The sequence below is a fragment of the Plutella xylostella genome, chromosome 30 (genome assembly GCF_932276165.1).
Source record: "Plutella xylostella chromosome 30, ilPluXylo3.1, whole genome shotgun sequence".
NCBI lineage: Eukaryota > Metazoa > Arthropoda > Insecta > Lepidoptera > Plutellidae > Plutella > Plutella xylostella.
Window position 1 is genome coordinate 4,851,267 of NC_064010.1, and position 24,071 is coordinate 4,875,337.

Sequence of the window (24,071 nt, forward strand, 5' to 3'; positions counted from 1 at the left end):
TTGCGCCCCATGCTATGTCGTCTGTATACTTTCATACCTAACCCATGTAGCTGCAGCTTGAAGATTTTAGCTGCCTGTGTTTGTAACCTATAAATAGAACCATTGCGCATTATTGCATCTTAGCTTTTATTGATAGCCAATAAAAGATCATTGATTTATAGATGACACAGTTAAAATAGCTATACTTTGTAGGTAGATAGGTAATTAAGAACATCGCCAGATGGAAAATATTGACGATTCTAGTACTAGTCCTAGTTATCGTCATAGTATTCTAGACGTATTTTTAATAAAGCATAGATACCTACTTAGATATATAAGTTGTGTATGTATAAAACTAAATACTTACCATGTTTTTTTATTCTTTTTATTTAAGTAACTATGTACTTACTTGCCTAGCAGTGGTAAGTACTTACTTAATGGTTAAGCGTGGTCTATCATTTTTGACCAATCAACGGTTGCATTAAGTAAGTACCTACTTAATTAACTATAACTACGGATCAAACAACTGGCCCTTACTAGTTAGCTCTACTTAACTTTGTGAAACCGAATAATTTATACTTACTTACTTAAGTAAGTATTTTAAGATTTAACTAAAGAGTAAGTTTAGCACTTAGTAAAGTAAGTATATGAAAAGTAGACATACCTACAACGTGAATTCAGTAACTAAGCTCTATGTAAGTAGGAAGTCTAGTATTTCTGATTTTTTACTGAACTCGTTAATCTCTTATGCGTTTGCGTGCAATCTTCAATTAGTTGCATTAATTGATTCCCATGTTCATCTACCTACCTACCAGGCTACCACGTTTGTTGTATCAAAAGTTATTTTTAAACCTAATGTTATTTAGGTTCTTCATCGGTCCTGGCATCCCTAATCAGGGACATAGGGCTCGAAGTGTTGATTTCCACTCTGACCGGTCCTGGGGCGCGATTCATATCTCAACCGAAATATTTGTAAAGCGATACGAACGAGTTACGAGATGAAATCCGCAATGTTCAAAAACGCGATTCATAACACACATACTTTGATCTCGTTTTCATATCGCTAGTTCGTATTTGGATGGCTTGAGTGAAATGAATGAAACTATATTTTTTTAATTGCCATGCAAAAATAATAAATACTACCACTAATTGTTTTAAATAATTTTGTTCCTACAATATATTTTGTTGGAATTAGTGTCGATAGCAAGTATCAAGAAACGGCTTTTTAATTCAACGTTGAAGAAATTCATAACCTGTGGCACTTTTGACAGCCGCCATGTTTTCTCCATAAAAACATTGATAAAAACATTGATTTTCTTTGCTAATTTTCGTGTCAACGTAGTTTTATTGGAAAATAAGAAGAAAGAAAGTTTAACTTACTTAGAGAAATACGACTGAGACATGTAAGTATCAATGTATTAACCTATTTATTTGAAATATAAGTGTTACCGGTTGTAGTCAAGAAGGTATTGTAATTTACGATGTATCCAATTTCTGTTTGAATTGTTTTAGAATCATGAACGAGGTGAACACAAGCAGCAGCCGATGTGCTTGAGTTGCAGATGGAGCAACTACGTTGTGAGAGGGCCACGGCTTCAGCCCTCACAATGATAGCTGAAGCAATGAACAGACAGGCTGCAGTCAATGAGAGGCTTCTTGAGCAGGGGCTCCTCATATGGAAAAAGGTAGGTTATTCCTAAATGTTTGGCTAAATAATAGAATAGAATTTAACTTCATTGTTACCCCAATAATGTGTTAGGAAAACTGGTGTTGAATATTTATGTTACAGTGTAGTTTTGTTAGTGCCTGTCTGTAGTTTTTTAGAACAATATCATACTGAACTTTTCATTTTGTCTTTTCTAGGCTAATGAAAGGAACAATCAAGATCAGACTTAAAGTAAAGGTAAGGTATAATACATATACATAATTTATATCGGAATAAGTACAAAATATTTTTGTACGTGTATATGTTTTAACTATAAATTGAATATCCACAGATTTTAGCGGCGACGCAGTTGCGCGACCTGTGAAGCTCTGGCTTCGCGACCGGCGTGGAGCGCGCGGTCCACGCGGCGCTGCTGCGGCTGCTGCACGGGAGGATCCCGTCCCTGCGCATGCGCCTGGCCTTCAATGGCCTCACGCCCCTCTTCTTCCTCTTCTTCATGCGTCAATTCAAACAGAGGAGCACCTGTGATTACTGATTACCTAAGTTCCTATATATATAATAATAGTTTAATAATTGTTAACAAAATATTGTATATATAAGTATTAATAATTATACAAAAGGCTAAAAGCATTTTGTACCAGCCAACCTAAAGGAGAGAATATGAGAAAAATAATAAGACTTTAATCTTTGATTGCCATTATCTGTAGCTTTATTAAGTGGTAAAGGGACCTAATTACTACCTATATTTTTTAGTATTTGTGATAATTCATAGAATTTATTAGTTCTATCAATAAATAAAATATACATGCATTACAATGTGTTTAATTCATTAACTTACAATTTGCACACTGAGGGAATGTGTACGCTTTCGGTTAAAATATTCTTCCTCATTCTGCGAGGGCCTCAGGCCAAAACCCACACCAATCAAATAAATATCACTAATACAAGCTTACTATAAAGGAAAATTACGAATTCGGCAAAGATGGAAACGTATCTCGTAGGGACGGCTGTCCGGCTGAAAAATGGCTTGAAGATCTTGGAGAGATGCGTACAAGGTCAATTTCACTCTTAGCAGTATTTTTTTCTGAAAACGATCTAACAATTTCACCCTTTTCTTCGAAAGTTTAAAATCGCTTATACGTCAAAATAAGACAGATAAACGATATCAAAAAGATCAACAAAAATGACATGAATCGCGTCATTCTCCATTCCGTTCATTCATTTTGCGATCTCGAAACGATCTTACTATATAGCTTGTTTTTAGTGCCATGTGAATCGCAATTTCATAGCTCGTTCGTAAAAATCTGAAAACGAGATGAAAACGAAGGTGTTTTTTGTGACACGAATCGCGCTCCTGTGCCTGTGTATTTAGGTACTTAGGTACTTACCTATGAAAATACATGGGTACTTACTTGGGTGAATTTCCCGCGGCCAAAAATTGCGTGGCATCAATGAAATCGGTACTAAAAAAACGAGTTATAATTTTCTAATATTTTTTTCCGGTTAAGTGAAATAGTTATCTATGTGTAGCACTAAATATTGTATTAATAGGATTAATGGATATTTTTAAATAAAATATTAAACCTCCAAATCTTTCATTGCCGTGTCTGTCCCCACGTAACCACGTTTTGTATTATTCTTGATTGATGAAAAAATATTGAGTATTGATAGTTAAACTTAGTTTCATTTGATACATTAATAGTTAAAGTATTGTCACGGAATACATTTATAGAAATATATAAAGAATATAACGAACGGTAAGTGAAAATTCATGTGTCCCAGAACTTCTGTTCATCGCCGTGTCCTAAACATGATCAAGGATATTGTTTTACCTATGAACTTGGGTGCCCCTCTGAGTGCGCTAATCGTTTCTTACAAGGGTCGCCTAACTGCTAGACGTGGCAGGAGGTTCATCGGTGCCCGCGTTTTTGCGCAATAGTGAAAATCAGTAAATTTTTTGGGGACTGGACAATTTTTCTTTCATTGCCGTGGATAGATATAACTTCTATAAAATTAAGTTTGTCTTCTAAAATAAGCATTCAAAAGAAAGCTTTTTGAAAATATTTACCTTATAAAGTGTTTATTTCTTCGAATAGTTAATACTTTTTTAGTTATTTATATTAAATGCCTTGGTTTTCATCGCCATGCTTTCATTTCCGTGGCTTCCGTGGCCAATATTTGCTATGGCAATGAAAAAAAAGCCACGGCAATGAAAAAATTTTCATTGCCATGTCTTGTTAAATAATTTGTATTCATTGCCGTGGTTAGGTTATTCATTTCCGTGGCCAGTTTATTCATTTCCGTAACTTATGTTTTCATCGCCGTGGTATGTTATGATTAGGCAAAGTAACATATCTTTACCATCTTTTACCTGTAATACAGGTAATACCGATCACTGACATTGCCTACAGGACTAGTCAAATTACCTCTTTTTGCAGTGCGTTAAAACGGGTGCGTATTGCGATGTATGAAAACGAAATATATAATATTACATTAATAATAATAATTACAACATAATTATAATGAAAGTTATGTATAAATAAGATCGGTGGTAGCTCAGTCGGGTAAGCGCCCGCTTCCCACGCCAATGATGCGGGTGTGAATTCCGGCACTGACATGTACGGTGGCCTGCGCCTAAAAGTATACAGGCAGAGTTTTTAAAATAGCGATCTCAAGCTCACATGCTGCTCAAGCACATCCACATAAACACCACTGCTACACATACCACACACAACACGTCCCTGGATTTATAACCGATGTAGCTGGTCCCTTCATCATAAGGGATCGCTATTTTAAAAACTTCGCCTGTATACTTTTAGGCGCAGGCCACCGTACCAATTTGTTCCTTTGAATTTAAATACAATGTATACCATCACTCTAACGGTGAAGGAAAACATCGTGAAGAATCCTGCATAGATTTAGATTTAGCACATCTAGATAATATGTGAACCCACCAACCCGCTGTGGACCAGCGTGGTGGGAGATAGTCCAAGCTTAGAAAGGTAGCTTAGACCTTGGGGATATGCACATTGCACAAAGGTCCCATTCGAGAGAGCCAGGTACAGGTACTTACACCTTCCACACATAGTAGAATAGAATATAATAGAACAAACATCTCTGCAGGAACTCAGCTGGATGCTAAGTGGCCTTAATGCTGCTTGCACCGTGTAGGCCTCCGTATGAACTTGGGCAAGACAAAAGTCATGTAGAATGTTCACATAAAACCGGAGCCGGTGATCGTTCGTGAGACAACTATCGAAGTTGTGCAATAATATGACTACCTGAGGTAGACTATTCGGCTAGGCAGAAGCAACTTCGACAAGAAGGCTGAAAGGCGCATCCAACAGTCTTCAACCATTGCGCCCTGCCAGTTATGACATATGGTGCATATACGTGGACACTGATGGTAGGACTGGTCCACTGATTTAAAGTCACTCAGCGTGCCATGGAGAGAGCTATGCTTGGGGTTTCTCTAATGGATGGTATCAGAAAAGAGGTTATACGTCAGAGGACCAACATAGCTGTCAAAATATGCAAGCTTAGGCAGGTAGCCGGTAGTGGCTGGATTCGGAAGACCGAGGACCGAGTGTTGTGGCGCTCCTTGGGAGAGGCCTATGTTCAGCATTGGATGATTATAGGCTGATGATGATAACATGTACATTTCATATTATTATACCAATTAAAATATACTATGATTTAGCATAAAGTTCATAAAATATTCTATCATATCACATAATCTGTTAAATTACACAACACCATCAAAACCTCTAGCACCACAACCTAAAGATAGGTGCGATGACGAGAAAAGCGAGGAGGAGCGGTTAAGTGCACATGTTCATCAAAAGCGAAGCGGGGCTACATGGGGAGACGCTCTATGTTTAGGTTTTGGTGCAAGGAGTTTTGACTGCGTTATTATTATTGGCGCTATGTAGGGAGACGCTTAGCTGACCAACATGTGCACCTAACCACACCTATCTTTATATTTTGGTGCTAGGTGTTTTGCCGGTGTTGTGTAATTCAGCACAGATTATGTCATATTATAGTATATTTTATGAATTTTACATAAAATGAACAGTATACGAATTGGATATTATATCTTATGAAAATATAGATGTTATAGGTAAGGTTTATCATATGTTGTGAACGTTATTAGTGTGAAATGAAACATTTTGTTTTATACGTCGCAATACGGACCCCACAATGCTACTTAGAGAATTCCATACTATATTCTTATTTTTTTATACATACTGTCGTTCTTTCTTTCGTTCCAATATCTATCCAAATATTTCTGCCATACATACCTGTCTAAGTTTGCGTTTCCCACACAGTCTTTTTTAAAAATTGCAGTGGATTGATTCTTTCATTTCCATTGTATACCGTATATACAGTTCTTTCATTGCCGTGGAAGTTTGTTTCATTGCCGTGGCCCTTTGTTTCATTGCCGTGGACGCTTGTTTCATTGCCGTGAATGCATGTTTCATCGCCGTGGCACGAAATTTTTAATCATCCGTATCTCATTCAGTTTTTAACTTATCTGCTACCCATTTAGAAAGAACACTAACATTAACAAAAACTTTAATATAAGCGTTTTTCTAATATAAAAAACCTTAAGATAAAAAAGTCCACGGAAATGAAGATTTTTTAGGACTTGTTGAAATCCACCCACTTACGTCTCTACAGTCTAATTAGTAATCCGGCGGAATTCTGACAGTTATAAATTTTTGACATGTCAGAGATCACAAACCTTTTTTGGCTGGGTACTTTTTTCAATACGAGTTCGAACATCAGTTGCGGTAAATCCGGTCCAACGGTCCGGTCAATTTTCCATTTTATATTTTTAAATATTTAGAATGAGGGTCTTTACGTTAGGCGCAAAATAACCACGAGGACGCTTCTTTCTGGGAGAGAGAAAGTCTGACTCTTGTGCTCTGTCAGATGAGGCTGCTTCCCGGGAAGGGCCAGGTTGTGGCTCCATAACGTTTATAAAAATCAACAAACGATCACAACGTGAAAGGTCAACAATAAGAAACCGGCCAAGTGCCAGTTGGACTCGCGCGCTGAGGGTTCCGTACAAGTCTACTTACCTGAGATATTTTTCCTTTTAATTTCATAATTATGTACATCAATACGAAATATTAGCTTGATATCTTTAACCGATTCTGAGCAAAAGGGTGGTGACAGACAGACGGACAACAATATGGGTTCATTTTTTCCTTTTGAGGTACGGAACCCTAAAAAAGAATTGTAACAATCTGATCAATCGTTTTCGAGATATTCATGGACAAATATACATACCAACAAACATATAAACATACTTATACAAGAAAAAAAAAACATATTTGTTTATTAGAAGAACATATTATTATGTACTTACCAAATTGAGAATCTTTTATTTGAAATCTATTAAAAAGGTTTGTTATCTGTGAATTTAGTAGCAAGTGATGCTATGCTAAAGAATAAAATAAAGTGATTAAAATTAATTCGATACAATGGTCGTGAGTCGTGATTTTACTTAATATTATAAATGCGAAAGTTTGTGAGTATGTGTGTATGTGTGTATGTATGTATCTTTGTTACTTCTTCACGTCAAAACGGCTGAACCGATTTTAATGAAATTTGGAATGGAGTTAGCTGACACAATGGGTTAACACATAGGCTACTTTTTATCGCGGAATTCCCACGAAAAAACTAATTAAGGTGAAGCCTAGCTCGTGGCAACAGCTAGTATTGAAATATTTGTTATTTTTGTATTACCAACTTCAGTTGAGCAAGTAAATATTTAGATTTATCTTTTTGTATGAAAACATTTAAATAAATATTGCCCTGAAATGGGTAGAATTTTTTCCTTTTTTCGGTGAAGAGCTTTTTTAGTGGTATCACTAATGAAATGTCAGAATTCCGCGGAATTAAAAATTAGAGTATAAGTACATATTGCTCAGTCATAATATGCACACGTTCCCGCGTATAGGTATATTAGGTATATATTATTATGTAGGTACTTATAACTACAACTTCTGGCTGCCACTAAAGTATATCTAAGTACCTATAAGTACCTAAATTGAAGTGAGTATAACGAACTAGCATCAGCATCAGCATGTACTATGTACTTAGGTAGGATACTATATAACTGTGCAAATGGCGGTGGGCAAGAGTGAAATGTGCCGTCTCCGTTAGGTATGTAAGTACCTACTTCAAACTTATAAGTAAGTATCCTAACTTCTTACAAAACTATAACAAAAACAAGAAACTTTTAACAATAGTTTCAATCCCCACATAATCACTCACGATCCACGGTGACTGACCTCCACACACACACACACGCACGCGGCGCACGTGACGCATACACGCGACCACACGCGAGCGAACGAAACAAAACATACCTCTGTCCTTCTCCCTTTCGTGCCTATCGTGCCACATCCACGCTCGCTTTCGCACGAAGCGCCGTGTTTTGTTTTACACGTTATTAAATTCATTACTAAACTATGAAAGCATTTATAGAGAAAGTCCACGGTAATCCCTGTCTGTGGGACGAGAATTCTTTGGCGTATCGAGACACGTTTCGGCGTGAGATGTGCTGGGAGGCGGTGGCTAAGGAGTGCGGGATTGAAAGTGGTGAGTTGTTAGTCCAAGTAGTAGTTATAGTTAAGTTTTTCAGGGCCGCGATGAGGGTAGCCTTTCATATTTGTAGAGGTATGTAAGTATATACATACATATATCCATAATATAATAACACACGCGACGACAAACGTGACGCACGGTGTAAGCGCCTGTAAATATAGTATAGCTAAGTATCGTTTTCGTTACTGTGCTGTACGAGAAATATTGGGAGCTTCATTTCTTCCTATTTTTCAAATGGCTCATCAGCCGGTATGCTTTTTGAACATAAGGCTGAGCTACTTATTGATGTACGTACGTATGCACTCACGAGCAATGAAAAAGTTCTATCTGCCTTAGCTGTTCCATATATTAGTACTTACTGGAACTTTTTCATTGCTTGTGAGTATATTAGGTAGTTAGGTACAATATGTGAGTGTACATTACGGTTCGGCTCTATTACTTACAGGGTATGTTTGCCTCTTAGCCCTTAACACTTAGCCGGTAGTGGCTAGATGAGGAAGGCCGAGGACAGAGCGTTGTGGCGCTCCTCTATGTATTTTTAATCTAAGGCTGATGATGATGCTAGCCTCCCCCATTGAATGCATAACTAATTAATAACGTATTCCTTTGTTATTGCAGGGAAAGAAGCAAAACTAATGTGGAAAAGGCTAAAAGACAGCCACAGAGAGGCGTTAAGGAGACGAAGACTAGACAGCCACATCGTCAAACCCTGGAAATACGAGAAAATTATGGAATTCATCCTACCAAACTACAACCGCCCTTCACAAAGCCTGGAACCACATAACGATAGCAACGTAGGAGACACAAAAACCATAGATTTACCAGTCATGGTCAAAACGGAAGTATCTGATGACCAGGAGTTCATAGGTATGGAAGAAGTATTAGAACCCCAGGCACGACTGCAAGAGCGAGTGAGAAGGCGACGGAAGCTTGCCATTCCAATGAAGGTTAGACAGAGACGGAACGTTTTGTCACAATCTGACGGCTTGACAGAGTTATTCAACAGTCTGTGTCAGAAAACGCGGAGATTGCCAAAAATACTCCAATTACAAGTGCAGAGGGATGTTTTTGCAGCGGTCTCGAAGGCTGAAGAAGCAGCGTTGTCGCTAGAAGTACCAGGCATGCATAGTGCTGAAAGAGGCACCGAATCCGAGTGTGATAGTTTAACTTCACAGTGATGGAGTGGCATGCATATCTCTTTGGTTGACTGTACATTCCTGATTAAATTAAAAAAAGACACAGGAAACTTGGTGAAGTAACGCGACGGTGGTGTTTACGCTGGAAACACCAATCTTTTACTGATTTAAGTTAAATTATTTAAGTATGTAGGTACTTATATTAAAATCGTCGCCTGTGATGTGTAGAAAAAGAGGTAGATTAGACCTAACAATAAAGCATATTTTTTTATTACTTAGGCTCTTTGATTTACTCACCGAAGTACTTACTTAAAATTATAAAGCAAGCCGAAAGGGAGCGACTCATTCTGAAAAACTTTTGTCACTACCTTTTAGCTTATTATACTCAACACTTTTGAAACGCCTTCTATAGGATGGATTGGGATTTTGGGATACATAAGTGTGTCATTTTATCAGTAATTTTTCCGAAGGTTACACCACTGAAGGATTTAAGTAAATAATAAAAATGAAATGCTGAATCAACGCAACTTTTATTGTCGTCATGATAGGCAAACATTTAACAGAGTGTGGTGAAATAGACACAGATGAAATATCACGAAGCATAGAGTTAATCTACTTAGTAGTTTGCCGATTATTTTAGCACTGTGACTTTTTAAGGAGATATTCATAATCACAACCCATCATGTCCCCACTGCTGGGGCACGGGTCACCAATGAAGGAAGGGCTTAGGCCTAGTCCACCACGCTGGGCTACTGCGGGTTGGTGGACCCCAACACAAGCAAGCTTGTGCTGAGAGAGTTGTCGGTTCACCTGTATAAGTTAGAAAATGGATTTTTTAACTCCAGCTTTATGATATTTCATCTGTGCCGTTTACATCTAAATAACCTTTGTTGTACGTTTATAACATTATTTACACAAACTTCAGATAACAATAATATGTTGTAGGTTTATTCTACTAAACAATAAGTACTACAAGCCATTATAGCTTGATCCCTTTGACAGTCAATTGACAAAATAATAAAGATAGAAATAATTATATCTATTGCAGATTCATATAAAGTATGAATAAATCTTTTACTTGTGGTTCTATGCCGTGTGCCTTACACAGCAAATTATGCTTTTAGGGACACAAAACGTTTATGTTTTCTTTACGTTGACGATTTAGATATATTTACAAGGTTAATAATACCTGAAAATAACAGATAAGCGCAATATACAGAACATCACAAAGGGTTATTCATAGGTATGCACGTATTATCGGCCTTCCTTACCAACAAAACGTAGCTAAACGCCGTCAAACGTGTTATAAATGTGTAAAATTTCGTTCAAAACCTAATTGTTAACTTGGTTAAGTTTTTATGGTAATACAGTATGGTTTTTATAATTATTAATGACAGATGACATAGAGATCAAGCTACAAAATATGAAACTATAGTGAAACCAACTCATCGTGACGTAAACATAATACGATTTTAACATTCTTCTGAAATCCTTCTATCGTACGTATCGCATCAAACGGATTTTCATAATGTGTAGAGAAATAGCATCGGCCAATGCCGATGAAGTTTACGCACTTATGTGTGAATTTCTATACAAACCCCTATATATTTCTATACAAATTCATAAAAAAGTGAGTGGAATCTTTAGCTATTGAACTGTTCTGTCACTCTCTGAGTGAGAACAATTTCTTCTTTGACTTTGACCGAACAGTTCAATAGCTAAAGCGTCCACTAACATTTTTATGAATAAGGGGGAAATAATACTGAATGCAATGTGTCCGTTGCGTACGATCGATGCCGAAAGGTGGTTTTAATGCGCTTACAGAAATCTTCCCAATGTTGGTTTCACTTTACACAATTATTTACTAAACTTCTGTCAAACTACAGTGTGAAGGAGTGCTATAATTCTGACAATTAAAAGATTAATGGTGACTTGTACAGTGCATTTAAACTTATTTAAATCTATTGATGTCTTGCTCTGTCACTATACTGCCAAAGCAAGCGGGCAATACATTTAAAGGAACTGTACAAGACACCTTAACACGTGATATGAAATGCAACGCTAATCTCTTATGTATAGTTTTAATCTTAACCTATAACTTTGTTGTATCGTGTATGTCGTATTCAAAATACATCTATTTGGGCTAAACTATTAATATTATTATACATACGAAGGTGGTACTTATAAAATACATTTCTCCTAGTTATTGTTAAAGTATGAGGTATGTTAAAAAATATGTTACTAGCTGATTTTAGAGGTGATTTCAATTATGAGGCGTGCAAAAGCTGGAACAATATGCCTCCTCCGTATTTTTAATAGACTCAAGAAGTTTTGTGACCTGGCAAGATACTTTTTTCATTTGAACCTTAGAGATTTATTATTATTAAAACTGGTATTTTTAGCAAATATAGGTATTTAACTGCAAGAGATTCTCAAAAATTTATACGTAGAATTTCATTTATATGAATTTACACATACATTTATTGACAGTTATCTACCGAACCTATGACTAAGCTATCATTTCTATATTATGTTTCATTGCTTTTAAACCTTTACTCTCCTTATATTCAATAAAGCATAATTGGTCGGATACGTTTATTCATATAGAGGGTGTTGCAAAAATGGTAATTACAGTAAGCTGAAAGGGGTGATTTAGGGGGTAATTCTGAACAAATTTTGTTCTACTTCGTTGGTCACATGACTTTTACTATGGTTGAATGAGTTTTTTTTCGCGAAGTTTCAAAAGTCGTAGAAAAAAGCTGATTAGAATTACCCCCTGAGTCACACCCTTACTATACCATGCCACGTTTGCAAAACCCTGACGAAGATGTCGTAAAAAGGGTACATATTGTAGTATAAGTTAATTTCATAGTTTTTGTAAGAAACCCTTTTTTAACATACATTGTATATATTTTTAAATGATTTTCAACAAATAGGTAAGTAGATATATGTAATTAAATATAAGAAACGGCATGCCTGCATGATCAGAAAAATACATATTTTATATTCTTAAATAACATAACCAGTAACTGTTTTAATTTGTACATATTTTCTTATTCTTATTATCATATTATTGGACGAATGTTTAGATATTTCAAGAAAAAGTAGCATGGTCGCCTTTTTAATACATACATGGTGAAGATTTGAAAGTGAATGTTTACGTTTAGAGCTGAAAATGCTGCCCGATGTAAAAATCAACCATAAAATCTCACCCTGTATACAAAGTTATATACAATACAAAGTTTGTTTATTTACTATGAATTTCCTTTTCTAATTAAGTACTTATTTTAGTAACAAGCTCTCCTGAGTACATAGTTTAAAGCCAGTAATATTTGTTCTATTCTATGTGCATAGTGAGACTATAATTTTCCTCAAACTTGTAAACACTTATTAAAGTGTATTTCATTTGGGAAAAAGTTAAACAAATATTATGTAAGATGAGCCCTCTTTAATTTTATAATAAATCCAGTGAATATAAGAGCCCTTTTCCCTATGGAAAGAAGTTATAAGTTGACTTTCGTCAAGAATGTAATAATTTCACGAGATTTTTTGTTGATTTTTATCTTTCCTTCCCAAATCAAACACAATATTTTATAAGATACTTTGTAGTTGTATTAAAAAAAAATAAGATTATTTATTTAAAATATATCATAGTCCAAAAACATGAGTATTCCAACCCAAAAGTATCCAGGGGTAGTACAGCTTAATCATCATTGACTAATGATGATAAGACGCGAAAATATGAATCTAGATGTAGTATACAATACAGGGTGAAAATATATCCAGAAGCATGTTAATTAGTACAAATCCCACCCTGTATATGAGGATATAAATGTTGGTAGTTAGAAACTGTTTGACATAAAGCTATAAATGAGATACATCTTAAAACGAAACTTATCTTAAAAATAACATAATAATGCCCTTAACTTTAATAAATGATCTAGTTTTTGTGTAGAAAAAACAGTGAAAAAAAAGTTTAGGGAACTGATGAGTAAAATAAAATATTTACATTTTTGTGCATGGCAACACTAGATAAAATAACTATACAAGGTGCTTAAAATCAACAGGGTGTTTTTATAACATCACATAACGCACTACGGCAAATACCTGTGTTTTAATTAATTATTATTCTAAAAGTTTTAAAATGCATCATACTTTCATAAAACCTATAAAATAACTGCTGTGTATACTCGTATAGGTGTTTTGGTAACATTTCATAATATACTGCTTTAAATCAATGCAAAAATACTTCATGAACGAAATAAAATAGCTCATCATTTGACAGCATTGTTAAGCGAAAAAATACCTAAATAACGATCCCATGTTACCCGTTATTAATAACGATATTACCGTTATTACTCGCCGTTGCCCCATCATTCGCATTGACGTCACAATCTATCGCCGGCAAATTGTCTATGACCGCCGACAACGAATTACCGTTATCAGCAACGTTACTTACCGATATATCGTTACCGTTACTAGCAGCGGCACTAACGTTAGCGTTATTATCAACCCCGGACGCTAAATCTTCGTATCTTGGGGGCATTTCTACGTTAGTAGCCGCTTCGGTGTCTACTGGGTTCCCATTGCTTTCTGCCCTAGGGGTGTTTAGACAATCCCTGGATAAGTATTCCGGGGGTGGACCATAGAGTTTATACCTCATAGCCTCGTTATACGGCGGCGGCCTAGTACCGGTATCCTCGCCTAAAACCGTGGGATAATTCTCGAAATCCGCCCCCAAAAGCCTTATAGTCCTACCATTCAGCGTGTACGTCTCAGAATTGCCATTCAACCTCACAAAGTCTAGATCATCTATATTAATCTCGGCCACATTAGGCGTGTCAGGCCGTCTATTCAAATCACAGGACGATCTACGCCCAAACCTAGGAATACTCAACTGGAACCTACCTAGCTGCAGCGTCAGCGGCCTAGGTCTTTCAATCTGTTCTATAAACCTGTCCAGCGGGCTTCTAGACAAGGTTCGCCGTCGGAAGAACTCAATAGGGGTGGCCATGTAATTGAGGTCTCTCCCACAGTCGGCTGCCTCTGGGCTGGTGAAGTAGAAGTCGGTGGTGTTGAGGTCACAGTACGTTGGGCTCCGGTAGTTGTCCAATCGGCCTCGAGGGCGAGTGGGCGAGGTGTTGAGAGAGGCGCATCGGACGTCCGTCATTTCGACTTCGGTGCAGGATGTTGGGACCTGTGGAATGTATTCATTAATAAAATTATGTACACATTACATATTTTCATATATTAATGGTCATTTTTAATAGTTTGTAGGCTATTTGTAATTTGACATATTTTTTCATAATTTGTGCATTATATTAGTCATACAAAGGCTTTAAGGCTACTAGGGCTAGCTAGTTACCTTTAAGGCGTTAGTAATAGGTTTAAATCTAATAGTGGCCGTATCTAATGAGATATTAGATTTAATGCTGCATTTTGAAAAGTGGATTTGGAACGCAACCATGCCTTGGCGACTTTCATCTTTGTATACAGACGTCCATAAAAATTTTCTTCGTAATCGTCATCATAGTGGGTTGGATATCGTCCCACGCTAAGCTTGTTAGTAAGAATAGTTAATTGCTAATGTGTCGATGGTGGTAGCCCCGCCGTACCTGTCTGTATCTGGAGCTGAAGATGCCCCCGAGGCGCGCGAGCCCGGAGCGCCCCTCGCCCCCCGCCTCCGCGCCTTCTGTGTCTTGGCCCTCTGGCGGCTGCGTCTGGAATTCAACAGATTGTATGAGAAGGTTTTACAAGTCTTCTTCATCGTAGTAAATCAAATCGCATTCTTATCCAATACTGACACAAAATATTCAAGTACGAGAATGAGTTACTGCAATATATTCCGAACCGTAATTATACAAAAATACAGTGACGGTATTGTAATAAGGGTGCGATTGATAGGTCACATTTATTTACAAAAAAAATGCATAATGAATGCTACTTTTTCGATGTTATCTTACCACAGACCAACACACACGAAGAACATGTAACACGTTGCGTGTTAAAAATACGACAGATGGTTTTTATGAAGGAGAGAACATAAAATTATAAGAAAAGTGTAACAAAAAGTAAAAATATTTGTCAGAAGTGGGATTCGAACCCACGCCCACAGAAGTGGACTGCGACCTGAACGCAGCGCCTTAGACCGCTCGGCCATCCTGACATGGAGTAACACGACGAAATCAACGACAATATTGGGAGATAGCCAGTAAATAGGTATTAATTAGCCGGCCAACAATAGATAAGAACCGATTTATCTTTCACATGTAAAAATAATATTAGCAAAGTATCATACTATTATTTAGAATATCGAATATATTATGTCTGGTTTTCTTAGCATAGTACCTAACTATATCTGCTTCTATAAGGATAACATTATAAGGAAACCTTTAGGAAGTATTTATATCAATGATTTTTGTCTCCCTAAGTTACATATGCACTCACGACTGTAATCTCCGAATGGGTAGTCAGAGGTGGCTCACAAAGCGAGCCACCCACTTTTCGCAGCACATTTGTACTCACGTGATAGGTTGCAAACCATATCGCCGTTTTGGGATAAGTACAATGTACTTAACTTAACTTAACTCTTGTACTTAACTTAATTTATGATTATATACTCTAGTTACGCCTTCACTTGTTCTGGGACTGGATGTCATCGTCAATATGTATTCAATGTGCGTACAGTCTGGGGCAGAGAAACCTGACCCCTCACTGCATCATCCATACTCTTCGAGGGGGTCAGTTGTCTCTCTACCAGGCTGTACAATACTTACCACTGGTGCATTCCTCGTGGGACTGCCACTGGGCGAGGCGTGGGCGCTGGTCACGGTCCTCGCTTGTTCTAGAAGACGCGACGCTCAATATGTACATATGTATAGTCAGTAGAAGAGACATGTATGCCTCCCCAGCCCAAAAACTATGATCCTAAGACCATGTCACGTATCACCCGTCAATGGACTGCAAAATAAGGGTTTTTAACCCTTAGGAGGCATATATATATCTCTTTAGCAGACTGTACAATATTCTGACTATTATAATAGTTACCGGTGGTGCATTCCTAGTGGGACTGCCACTGGGCGAGGCGTGCGCGCTGGTCACGGTCCTCGCTTGTTCTAGCAGACGGGACGCCAGTAAATGTACACTACAGTCAGTAAAAGAGAGTATGTAAGCCTCCCCAGTGCTAACACTGTGATACTAAGACCATGTCACGTATCGTCCGTCAATGTACAACCAAATTAACTTTTTTGCGCTGGGTTGGCATACATAAGTTTTATTTAGGTAGAAAGCTTTTTATTTTGATATTTTATAGTGTATTTTTAATTTTATAATTTGACCATTTTATTGTATTTTATCTTATTTGTGAATTTAATGTATTTTTAATTTTTAATTTTAACTATGGGTATACACCTGCAATAAAGAATTATTATTATTATTATATCTGTTTTTCTGACTATTATAGTAGTATATACAATAGTTACCGCTGGTGTATTCCTAGTGGGACTGCCACTGGGCGAGGCGTGCGCGCTGGTCACGGTCCTCGCTTGTTCTAGCAGACGGGACGCCTCGTAGCACGGAGGGAATCTCAAGAGATATGTATGCCTCCCCAACGCAAGCACTAACTAATAATATTGTATTGTATTCAAACAATCTCTACAACAGGTTACTTAATACTTTATCGATACATTCACTCTCTACAACAGGTTAAATTATGTTTCATGTCACATATCACCTGTCAGTGGATAACAAATTTAACGTTTTAGCGCTGGGTGGCATTCAATATCTGTTTTTCTGACTATTATAGTAGTAAGTATATAATATGAATCACAAATTGCAAAAAGGGCACATTTAGTACTTTGGTACTAAAATAGCTTTTTTTCACATAAATGTGGTCTGCAAAGTTATGTCTACATTTTCTTGAGGCGCCCTTTTTGCAATTAGTGATTCATATATTTATGTAGTATATATAGTAGTTACCGCTGGTGCATTCCTAGTGGGTCTGCCACTGGGCGAGGCGTGGGCACTAGTCACGGTTCTAGCTTGTTCCAGCAGATGGGACGCCTCGAAGCACGGAGGGAATCTCATAAGGGATATGAATGCCTCCCCAATGCAAAGACTAACTAATAACACTTTATAGATGCCTACAATAAAAAAATCTCTACAACAGGTTAAATTATGTTTCATGTCATGTATTACCCGTCACTGGACAACCAAATCAACGCTTTTGCGATTGGTGGCATACATATCTGTATTTCTGACTATTATAGTAGTATACAGGGTGTTGCAAAAAGGGTATACTAAGCCGAAACCTAAAAAAAATATCTCCATAGTAAAAAGTCACGTGACCAACAAAGTTTCTTTGGAAAATAAATATTTTTTTCACAAATTTTGAAATTCTGATTTTAGTTTTGGGCTTGGATATACCATGCTGCACATGTAGGTTTCGGCTTAGTATACCCTTCTTGCAACACCCTGTATATTAATATGGACATAAGTAGGTATATAATAGTTACCGGCTGTGCATTCCTCGTGGGACTGCCACTAGGCGAGGCGTGCGCGCTGGTCACGGTCCTCGCTTGTTCCAGCAGACGGGACGCCTCGTAGCACGGGGGGAATCTGTGCGTTTGGTACTGCGGACAAAACGGATATATTAGACAATGACATTATTGTAATAGTGGACATAATTAAAGTCGAAAGACCTGCACGGGGCGCAATACGCGGACGACATGACGTGAGAAAAGTTTTTCGTCGCGCTCATTCATATGAGAGCGAGAGCGAGTGCGACGGAAAACTTTTGTCACGTCTTGGGTCCTATTGTAGGCTAGCTGGCCAACATATCCCACCATAAAATTCCAGATGCTTCATGTGCATCATGCAGACACTAGCAGCATACTGCTAGCTCACTGATAAAGTCCACTCACTAGTAGCACACTGCTAGCTCACTGATAAAGTCCACTCACCAGCTGCGACACTAGCAGCACACTGCTAGGTCACTGATAAAGTCGACCGAATGGTGTAGTGGTGCCTGAATGCTAAGCCAAGGTTCCCGGGGTCGATTCCCGGCTGGGCAGATATTTGTTTAAAGACAGATATTTCTACTAGAGTCTTGGGTGTGTGTATTTATATTTCATACGTATCTATCTATGTATATCTGTAGATGTTTCCCCTGTCTGATACCTCACAGGCTCTACCTAGCTTGGGGTCGGGTGGCCGTGTGTGAGATGTATTATACCCAAATATTATTATTATTACTCACCAGCTGCGCTCGCGGCGGCGGCTGCGCCATGGCTCGTAGGGCGGCTCGCTTCATGTGCATCTTGCAGATGGCGGATACTAGGAGGACCACTGCTATCATGAAGATTAAAGCGCAGGCTGTGGGTAGAGAGAATAGGTTAAAGTCAAGCACTTTTATACAATATCCTGTTTTTAACAGCATGCGGATTTCAACACGCCCGCGGATTGCGCGCCATTTTCCCGCGTCTCGCGTGCATATTGCACGCGTTACTATGAATACTTGTATGAAGCGTACTGGCCATCTCGCGTGCGTGATGAAATTCGCATGCTGTTGTAAAAACAGCCATACACTTTATTTGCATTAGTTAAGAACAAAAAAATATAAATAAAACCTTTCAAAGAGGCAGCAGCGGTTTTTCTATAGCAATCGCTACCAGACAAGAAGAGATGAAATATATAGTTAGTGATCCTATACTAATATTATAAATGCGAAAGTTTGAGAGTATGTGTGTATTGTGTGCATGAGTGTGTGTTTGCTACTTCTTCACGTCAAAACGGCTGAGCCAATTTCAATGAAATTTGGTATGGATTTAGCTGACACCCTGGATTAACACATAGGCTACTTTTATTGCGGTACTCCCACGGAAACAGCTAGTTAGAAAATGAAATTATATAAACACTCACCAGTAACAGTATAAATGGTCGACTGTATGAATCCGTAATCGTCGGGAGCGTGCCGGTCCTCGAACAGAGCCGGGTACTCGATGTCGAAACCTGGAGAAAGAAAGAAAATACATTCATATCGAGCGGTGGTGGCTCAGTTACGAAGACAAAGACTGGCTGAAAAGGCCTGAATCCAGGGCCTTATTAACAATTAAAAATAAAGAATAAAAAGCAGCTGTCAAATTATGGCAGCTCTACAATCGAGAAAACGCGGCACATTCGGATCGAAATTCAAATTTTGCAATAACGAAGGCAGAGACTGGCTCAAAAGAACTACTTACCAAAAAAATAAGAATAAAAGACAGCTGTCAAAGTGACAAAGACTGGCTGAAAAGGATTAGAAATTCTAATCCTTTTCAACTTTCTAATTTAGAATCCAGGGCCCTTTAAATCATTTAGGAAAAAAAGACAGCTGTCAAATAATGACGATCAAAATATAAAATATGGAATCTGTGAATCGAACCGCGTTTTTTACCCGACTGCCGAAGGAGGAGGGTAATGTTTTTCGACTAATGTGAAGCTATGACAGTACTGCCAATAGATAGTGAGTCTTACTACCGTCGTCTCTAGGCAGGTTGTAGAGGTGGCAGCAGGCGGGCTGCACGCCGCCGCCGGGATGCAGCGCCCGTTGGAGCAGTTCATAGATAGGTCTTATCTCTATAGTGACTAAGTATGTTACATATGTATGTATACAGCGCCACCAATTCAAGAAGAAAAATGCGTAACATTCGGTTCGATATTCAAATCTTGCGACTACTAAAACAGAGACTAGCTGAAAAGGACTAGAATCCAGCGCCTTATCGTTTAGAAAAAAAATTACAGTAAAAGACAGCTGTCAAATTATGCAAGCTAAATTTCAAAATTCGAATCGCAGTGATTCGAACCGATTGTGACGTGTTTTTTTCGTCGGAGCTGTGCCAATAGATAGTGACTCTTATTACCGTCGTCTCTAGGCAGGTTGTAGAGGTGGCAGCAGGCGGGCTGGGCACACAGCGGCTGCCGGCAGCACGCCGCCGCCGGGATGCAGCGCCCGTTGGAGCAGTTCAGCTTGTCCGGTGCTGGGGACAACATGTTACAGAATTATTATTATTATTGCGGATCGAAGAACCTGAAACAGTGTTCATCACAACGTTTTGTCAGCTAGAAAATGCATGACCGAAAAAACTAGATTATGAGTTATTTCTTAAGTTACCCTTTTGCCTTATTTCTTAAATTTCAATACAAACTGCAACTTTGTGTAGCTGTCAAAACAGCAGCGTTTTATGTCAAGCTACAGTAACCCTTCAGGGTCCTATCATGTCGGGGTCACCACTCACCATGGCAAGGCGGATCGGGGCCGCACAGCGCTGGAGCCTCGTGCTCCCCTCGCTCGCAGTCCCTCTGCCCGTCGCACACGTAGTAACTATGTCTATAGCTCGATCCTTTATTCTAGCTTATCAAAAACAAACGAACGAGAGCATTCAACGTTTACAAAATCGAAATAGAGTCATATTTAGCTCAGCAGCGCCCCTAAACATCTTGTTTCAGGGGTCCTATCATGTTGGGGTCACCACTCACCGTGACAAGGCGGATCGGGCCCGCACAGCGCCGGAGCCTCATCTTCACCTCGCTCGCAGTCCCTCTGTCCGTCGCACACGTACTCAGGTCAATTTAGCTGATGTAATCAAAAAGTATTGGAGAGCTACTGTGCTTACCACAACTATATCTGCTATATTAATCGTACTAATTGAATGACAGCTTTCGTTCGCTTGCTTTTGTCAAGCTATCCTCCTATTTCCTCTATACTTAGGGTCCTATCATGTAGCGGTCACCACTAACCATGGCAAGGCGGATCGGGCCCGCACAGCGCCGGCGCCTCGTCCTCCCCTCGCTCGCAGTCTCTCTGTCCGTCGCACACATAGTAACTATGTCTATAGCTCGATCCACTACTATAGTTTGTCAAAAACAAACTAACGAGTGCTGGCAATAAGTTTAATACACCGAGAAAGAGTCATATTTAGCTTAGCAGCGCTCCTAAACTTCATTTTTAGAATGATTCCTCGCGTTATATCATGTCGGGGTCACCAAAATCACATCAGACTCACCATGGCAAGGCGGATCGGGCCCGCACAGCGCCGGAGCCTCGTCCTCCCCTCGCTCGCAGTCTCTCTGCCCGTCACACACATACTTAAGTCACTTTAGCTTGTGAAAAACTATGTTTTGGTGTATTACAGCGTTTACTATAGCTCTAACTCCTTGTTTTAATCATACCGATGACTCTCAATCTTTCTTTTTTGTCAAGCTACTATCCTATTTTCTATATATTTAGTACTATTGTTACTATCATGTCGGGGTCACCAATAATAAGCCTACTTACCATGGCAAGGCGGGTCGGGCCCGCACAGCGCCGGAGCCTCGTCCTCCCCGCGCTCGCAGTCTCTCTGCCCGTCACACACGTACGCGGGCAGCACGCACCGCTCACCGCACCAGAACGCGTTGCGGGCGCAGTGCTTTGGACCTGAGAGAGATAGTAATAGTATTTATTCATAAAATACCTACTAATTGGTAAATGTGATTAACAATAGTGTGAAGGTAAGAGAGTAGTTAGTTCAGTGTTTTGGACCTGTAAGAGGAAGGAGTGGTTATTTAAGTGATTTGGACCTGAGAGAGTTTGAGAGGGTTGTGATTTTAGTGCTTTGGATCTGAGAGTGAAGGTAAGAGTGGTTATTTCAGTGCTCTGGACCTGAGTGTAATAGTAATAGTATTTATTCAGAAACTACTTATTGGTAAATGTGATTAACAATAGTGTGAAGGCAAGAGAATGGTTATTTCAGTGAATTGGATCTGAGAGAGGGTGTAATGTGAATGGTTGTTGGTAAAGGTATGGGGTTTTCTGTGGGAATGTATGGTTTAAAAATAAGATATTTTACTTAACTATAAAGTTAAGTGATAATTTCATATTAAAGTCAGTATAATAGCCACACATTGGGAATAAAAAGTAATATAAGTACCATGTTTATAACTTAGGTCATCAAATTGAGTAGAGCTATACTATGAAGGCTGGGATTGACTAATTTGCCACTGAGCAGGACTTTACGTGCACGAGATGGGTCGTGATGATGATGATGATAGTTTATCCTACTGTACACTTACCCTTAGTCTGTACCAGTACATATTTCTTGTGGCTGTAGGGCGGCGTGGAGCAGATGTACTGTCCGCTGTCGGACACCTGCAGGTCTGACTTCGTGAGCTTACTGCTGGATGTGGGCCCTGACGGCACTACTTGTAGTGGCCTGGAAGAGTTACAATTGAAATAAATTAGTTTCTTCTTCTGCTATGGGTTTTGTAGTGGCCTGGAAGTTAATTATACAAGTCAAATAAATTAGTTTCTTCTTCTGCTATGGTATTGATGCCATCTGACTCTCGAGTGGTGGCACAAGTGGGTGATTATGGGCTGATTGATGATGATAATGTTGATCCTGGTGGGAAACCTATTTCTAAGAATCTAGCATACCCTAGTAAATTAGTTTTTTGTATCTAGGGTAAATTCATACATTCCCCAGAATCAGAATAACTATTTTCTAGAGTGTATCAATAAATAAATTTATAATGCAGGCATTCTAACTCACTCATTAGCTGCCCCAACATCAGGCAAGTAATTCCAGAAGAAGTGTCTCGGCTTGTTGTCCCCTCGCACCTCGCAGACCAGCGTCAGGTTGTCATGCTCGCGCATCACCAGCACCTCCGTGTACTCCAGCGCGCCCGGACTGAACACTGCTATGGACGGCAATGGGGGGACCAGCTCGCTTAGACCTGCGGGTTGGTGTATTAAGTTAGTTGTGTAGGAATGATGTGGAATATTAGTTATTGTTCTTGCATTGTAGAGGTAGGGAATTAATTTTAGTACTATACCTAATACCTTATCTTAAAAGAAGGTAAGGTAACCTGCACCTATAGATGTGAGATGCAATCATATTTATTGAAACCATTACACACAGGTTTAGAAGAAATAAAAAGTAGGTAGATAGTAGTGGGGTGAATAATTGAAGATGTGTATAGAGCATAGTGCATGGAAGTTTAGTTGCATCTACTTTATAAGCTGACTGCACACCTATGTTCTAAGTTTGTGTAAAACACAGTCAGGGTGTAAACTGGAACTAGAGCAATTGTATAGTGGACTAAAATTCAAAATTATGAATGTGTGTACGTCTAAAAGATGTAGACAAAGTAAATAACAGTAAAATAAATGGTGTCAACTTGCTATTAAAAATGCAAGGTTATTTTAACCAGAAATCGTGGTTAAAAAAGGTCAGAGGTGTGTTTAAACCTTAGCTTAATGATTGACGATACTTAAATATGCACTCAAGGTTCCGTTTCGGGAGTTTTGATGGCCCAAACCAATAATAATAACTTGATTTTACTTGCAAACCTTGGCATGTAAGAGACTATGTATTTCAGGAGAAATCACATAGATAGGACGAACTCAATTAGTACTCACATTTTTCTACGCTTATTATTGTAATTGTAAAGCATAATAAACTATTTTTCACTATTGTAAACATTTTTATTCACTTTCAAACATTTTCACGCAGTTGACAATTTATTATGTTACGCCATCTTTGTTTTTATTTTATATTTTTTTCTTGATGTTGCCAACGTAAAATAATGCATTACAATGTGACAGTGCAGTAGCCAGTGGCAGTCAGAGATGTCTGCGATAAAATGATTATTCTGAG

At 38.5% G+C, this 24,071-nt stretch overlaps 2 protein-coding genes, 1 long non-coding RNA gene and 1 other non-coding gene across 4 annotated transcripts; 2 read left to right on the plus strand and 2 right to left on the minus strand.

The window, feature by feature from the left end:
- Positions 1-1,388: 1,388 nt before the first annotated feature.
- LOC125491077 lies at positions 1,389-2,502 on the plus strand. Its single transcript, XR_007268107.1, has 3 exons — positions 1,389-1,664; positions 1,843-1,882; positions 1,977-2,502. It is a non-coding gene; the product is annotated as an uncharacterized LOC125491077 (long non-coding RNA).
- Positions 2,503-7,969: 5,467 nt separating this feature from the next.
- LOC105398311 lies at positions 7,970-10,252 on the plus strand. Its single transcript, XM_011570385.3, has 2 exons — positions 7,970-8,257; positions 8,882-10,252. Exons 1-2 carry the CDS (start codon positions 8,128-8,130, stop codon positions 9,439-9,441), a joined length of 690 nt encoding a protein of 229 aa, XP_011568687.3. The 5' UTR covers positions 7,970-8,127; the 3' UTR covers positions 9,442-10,252.
- A 3,059-nt stretch (positions 10,253-13,311) lies between these two features.
- On the minus strand, positions 13,312-23,953 carry LOC105384613. Its single transcript, XM_048631947.1, has 11 exons — positions 23,834-23,953; positions 22,965-23,148; positions 22,489-22,628; positions 21,713-21,853; positions 20,298-20,414; positions 19,318-19,407; positions 18,656-18,771; positions 17,913-18,029; positions 17,377-17,499; positions 15,015-15,119; positions 13,312-14,596 (listed from the first exon to the last, which is right to left on the minus strand). The coding sequence occupies exons 1-11, from the start codon at positions 23,895-23,897 to the stop codon at positions 13,724-13,726; spliced, it is 2,070 nt and encodes a 689-aa protein (XP_048487904.1). The 5' UTR covers positions 23,898-23,953; the 3' UTR covers positions 13,312-13,723.
- Positions 15,482-15,565, minus strand: Trnal-cag. The gene has a single exon. It is a non-coding gene; the product is annotated as a tRNA-Leu (tRNA).
- Positions 23,954-24,071: the final 118 nt, after the last annotated feature.

Coding starts and splice junctions, on each gene's coding strand:
- LOC105384613 (XM_048631947.1), bottom strand. CDS start 23,897: ATGTTTACAATAGTGAAAAATAGTTTATTATGCTTTACAATTACAATA. Junction 17,500..17,912: donor CCACGAGGAATGCACAGCCG/GTAACTATTATA, acceptor TGCATTGGGGAG/GCATTCATATCCCTTATGAG. Junction 15,120..17,376: donor CCACTAGGAATGCACCAGCG/GTAACTACTATA, acceptor GTTGAATTCCAG/ACGCAGCCGCCAGAGGGCCA.
- LOC105398311 (XM_011570385.3), top strand. CDS start 8,128: ATGAAAGCATTTATAGAGAAAGTCCACGGTAATCCCTGTCTGTGGGAC. Junction 8,258..8,881: donor GGAGTGCGGGATTGAAAGTG/GTGAGTTGTTAG, acceptor TTGTTATTGCAG/GGAAAGAAGCAAAACTAATG.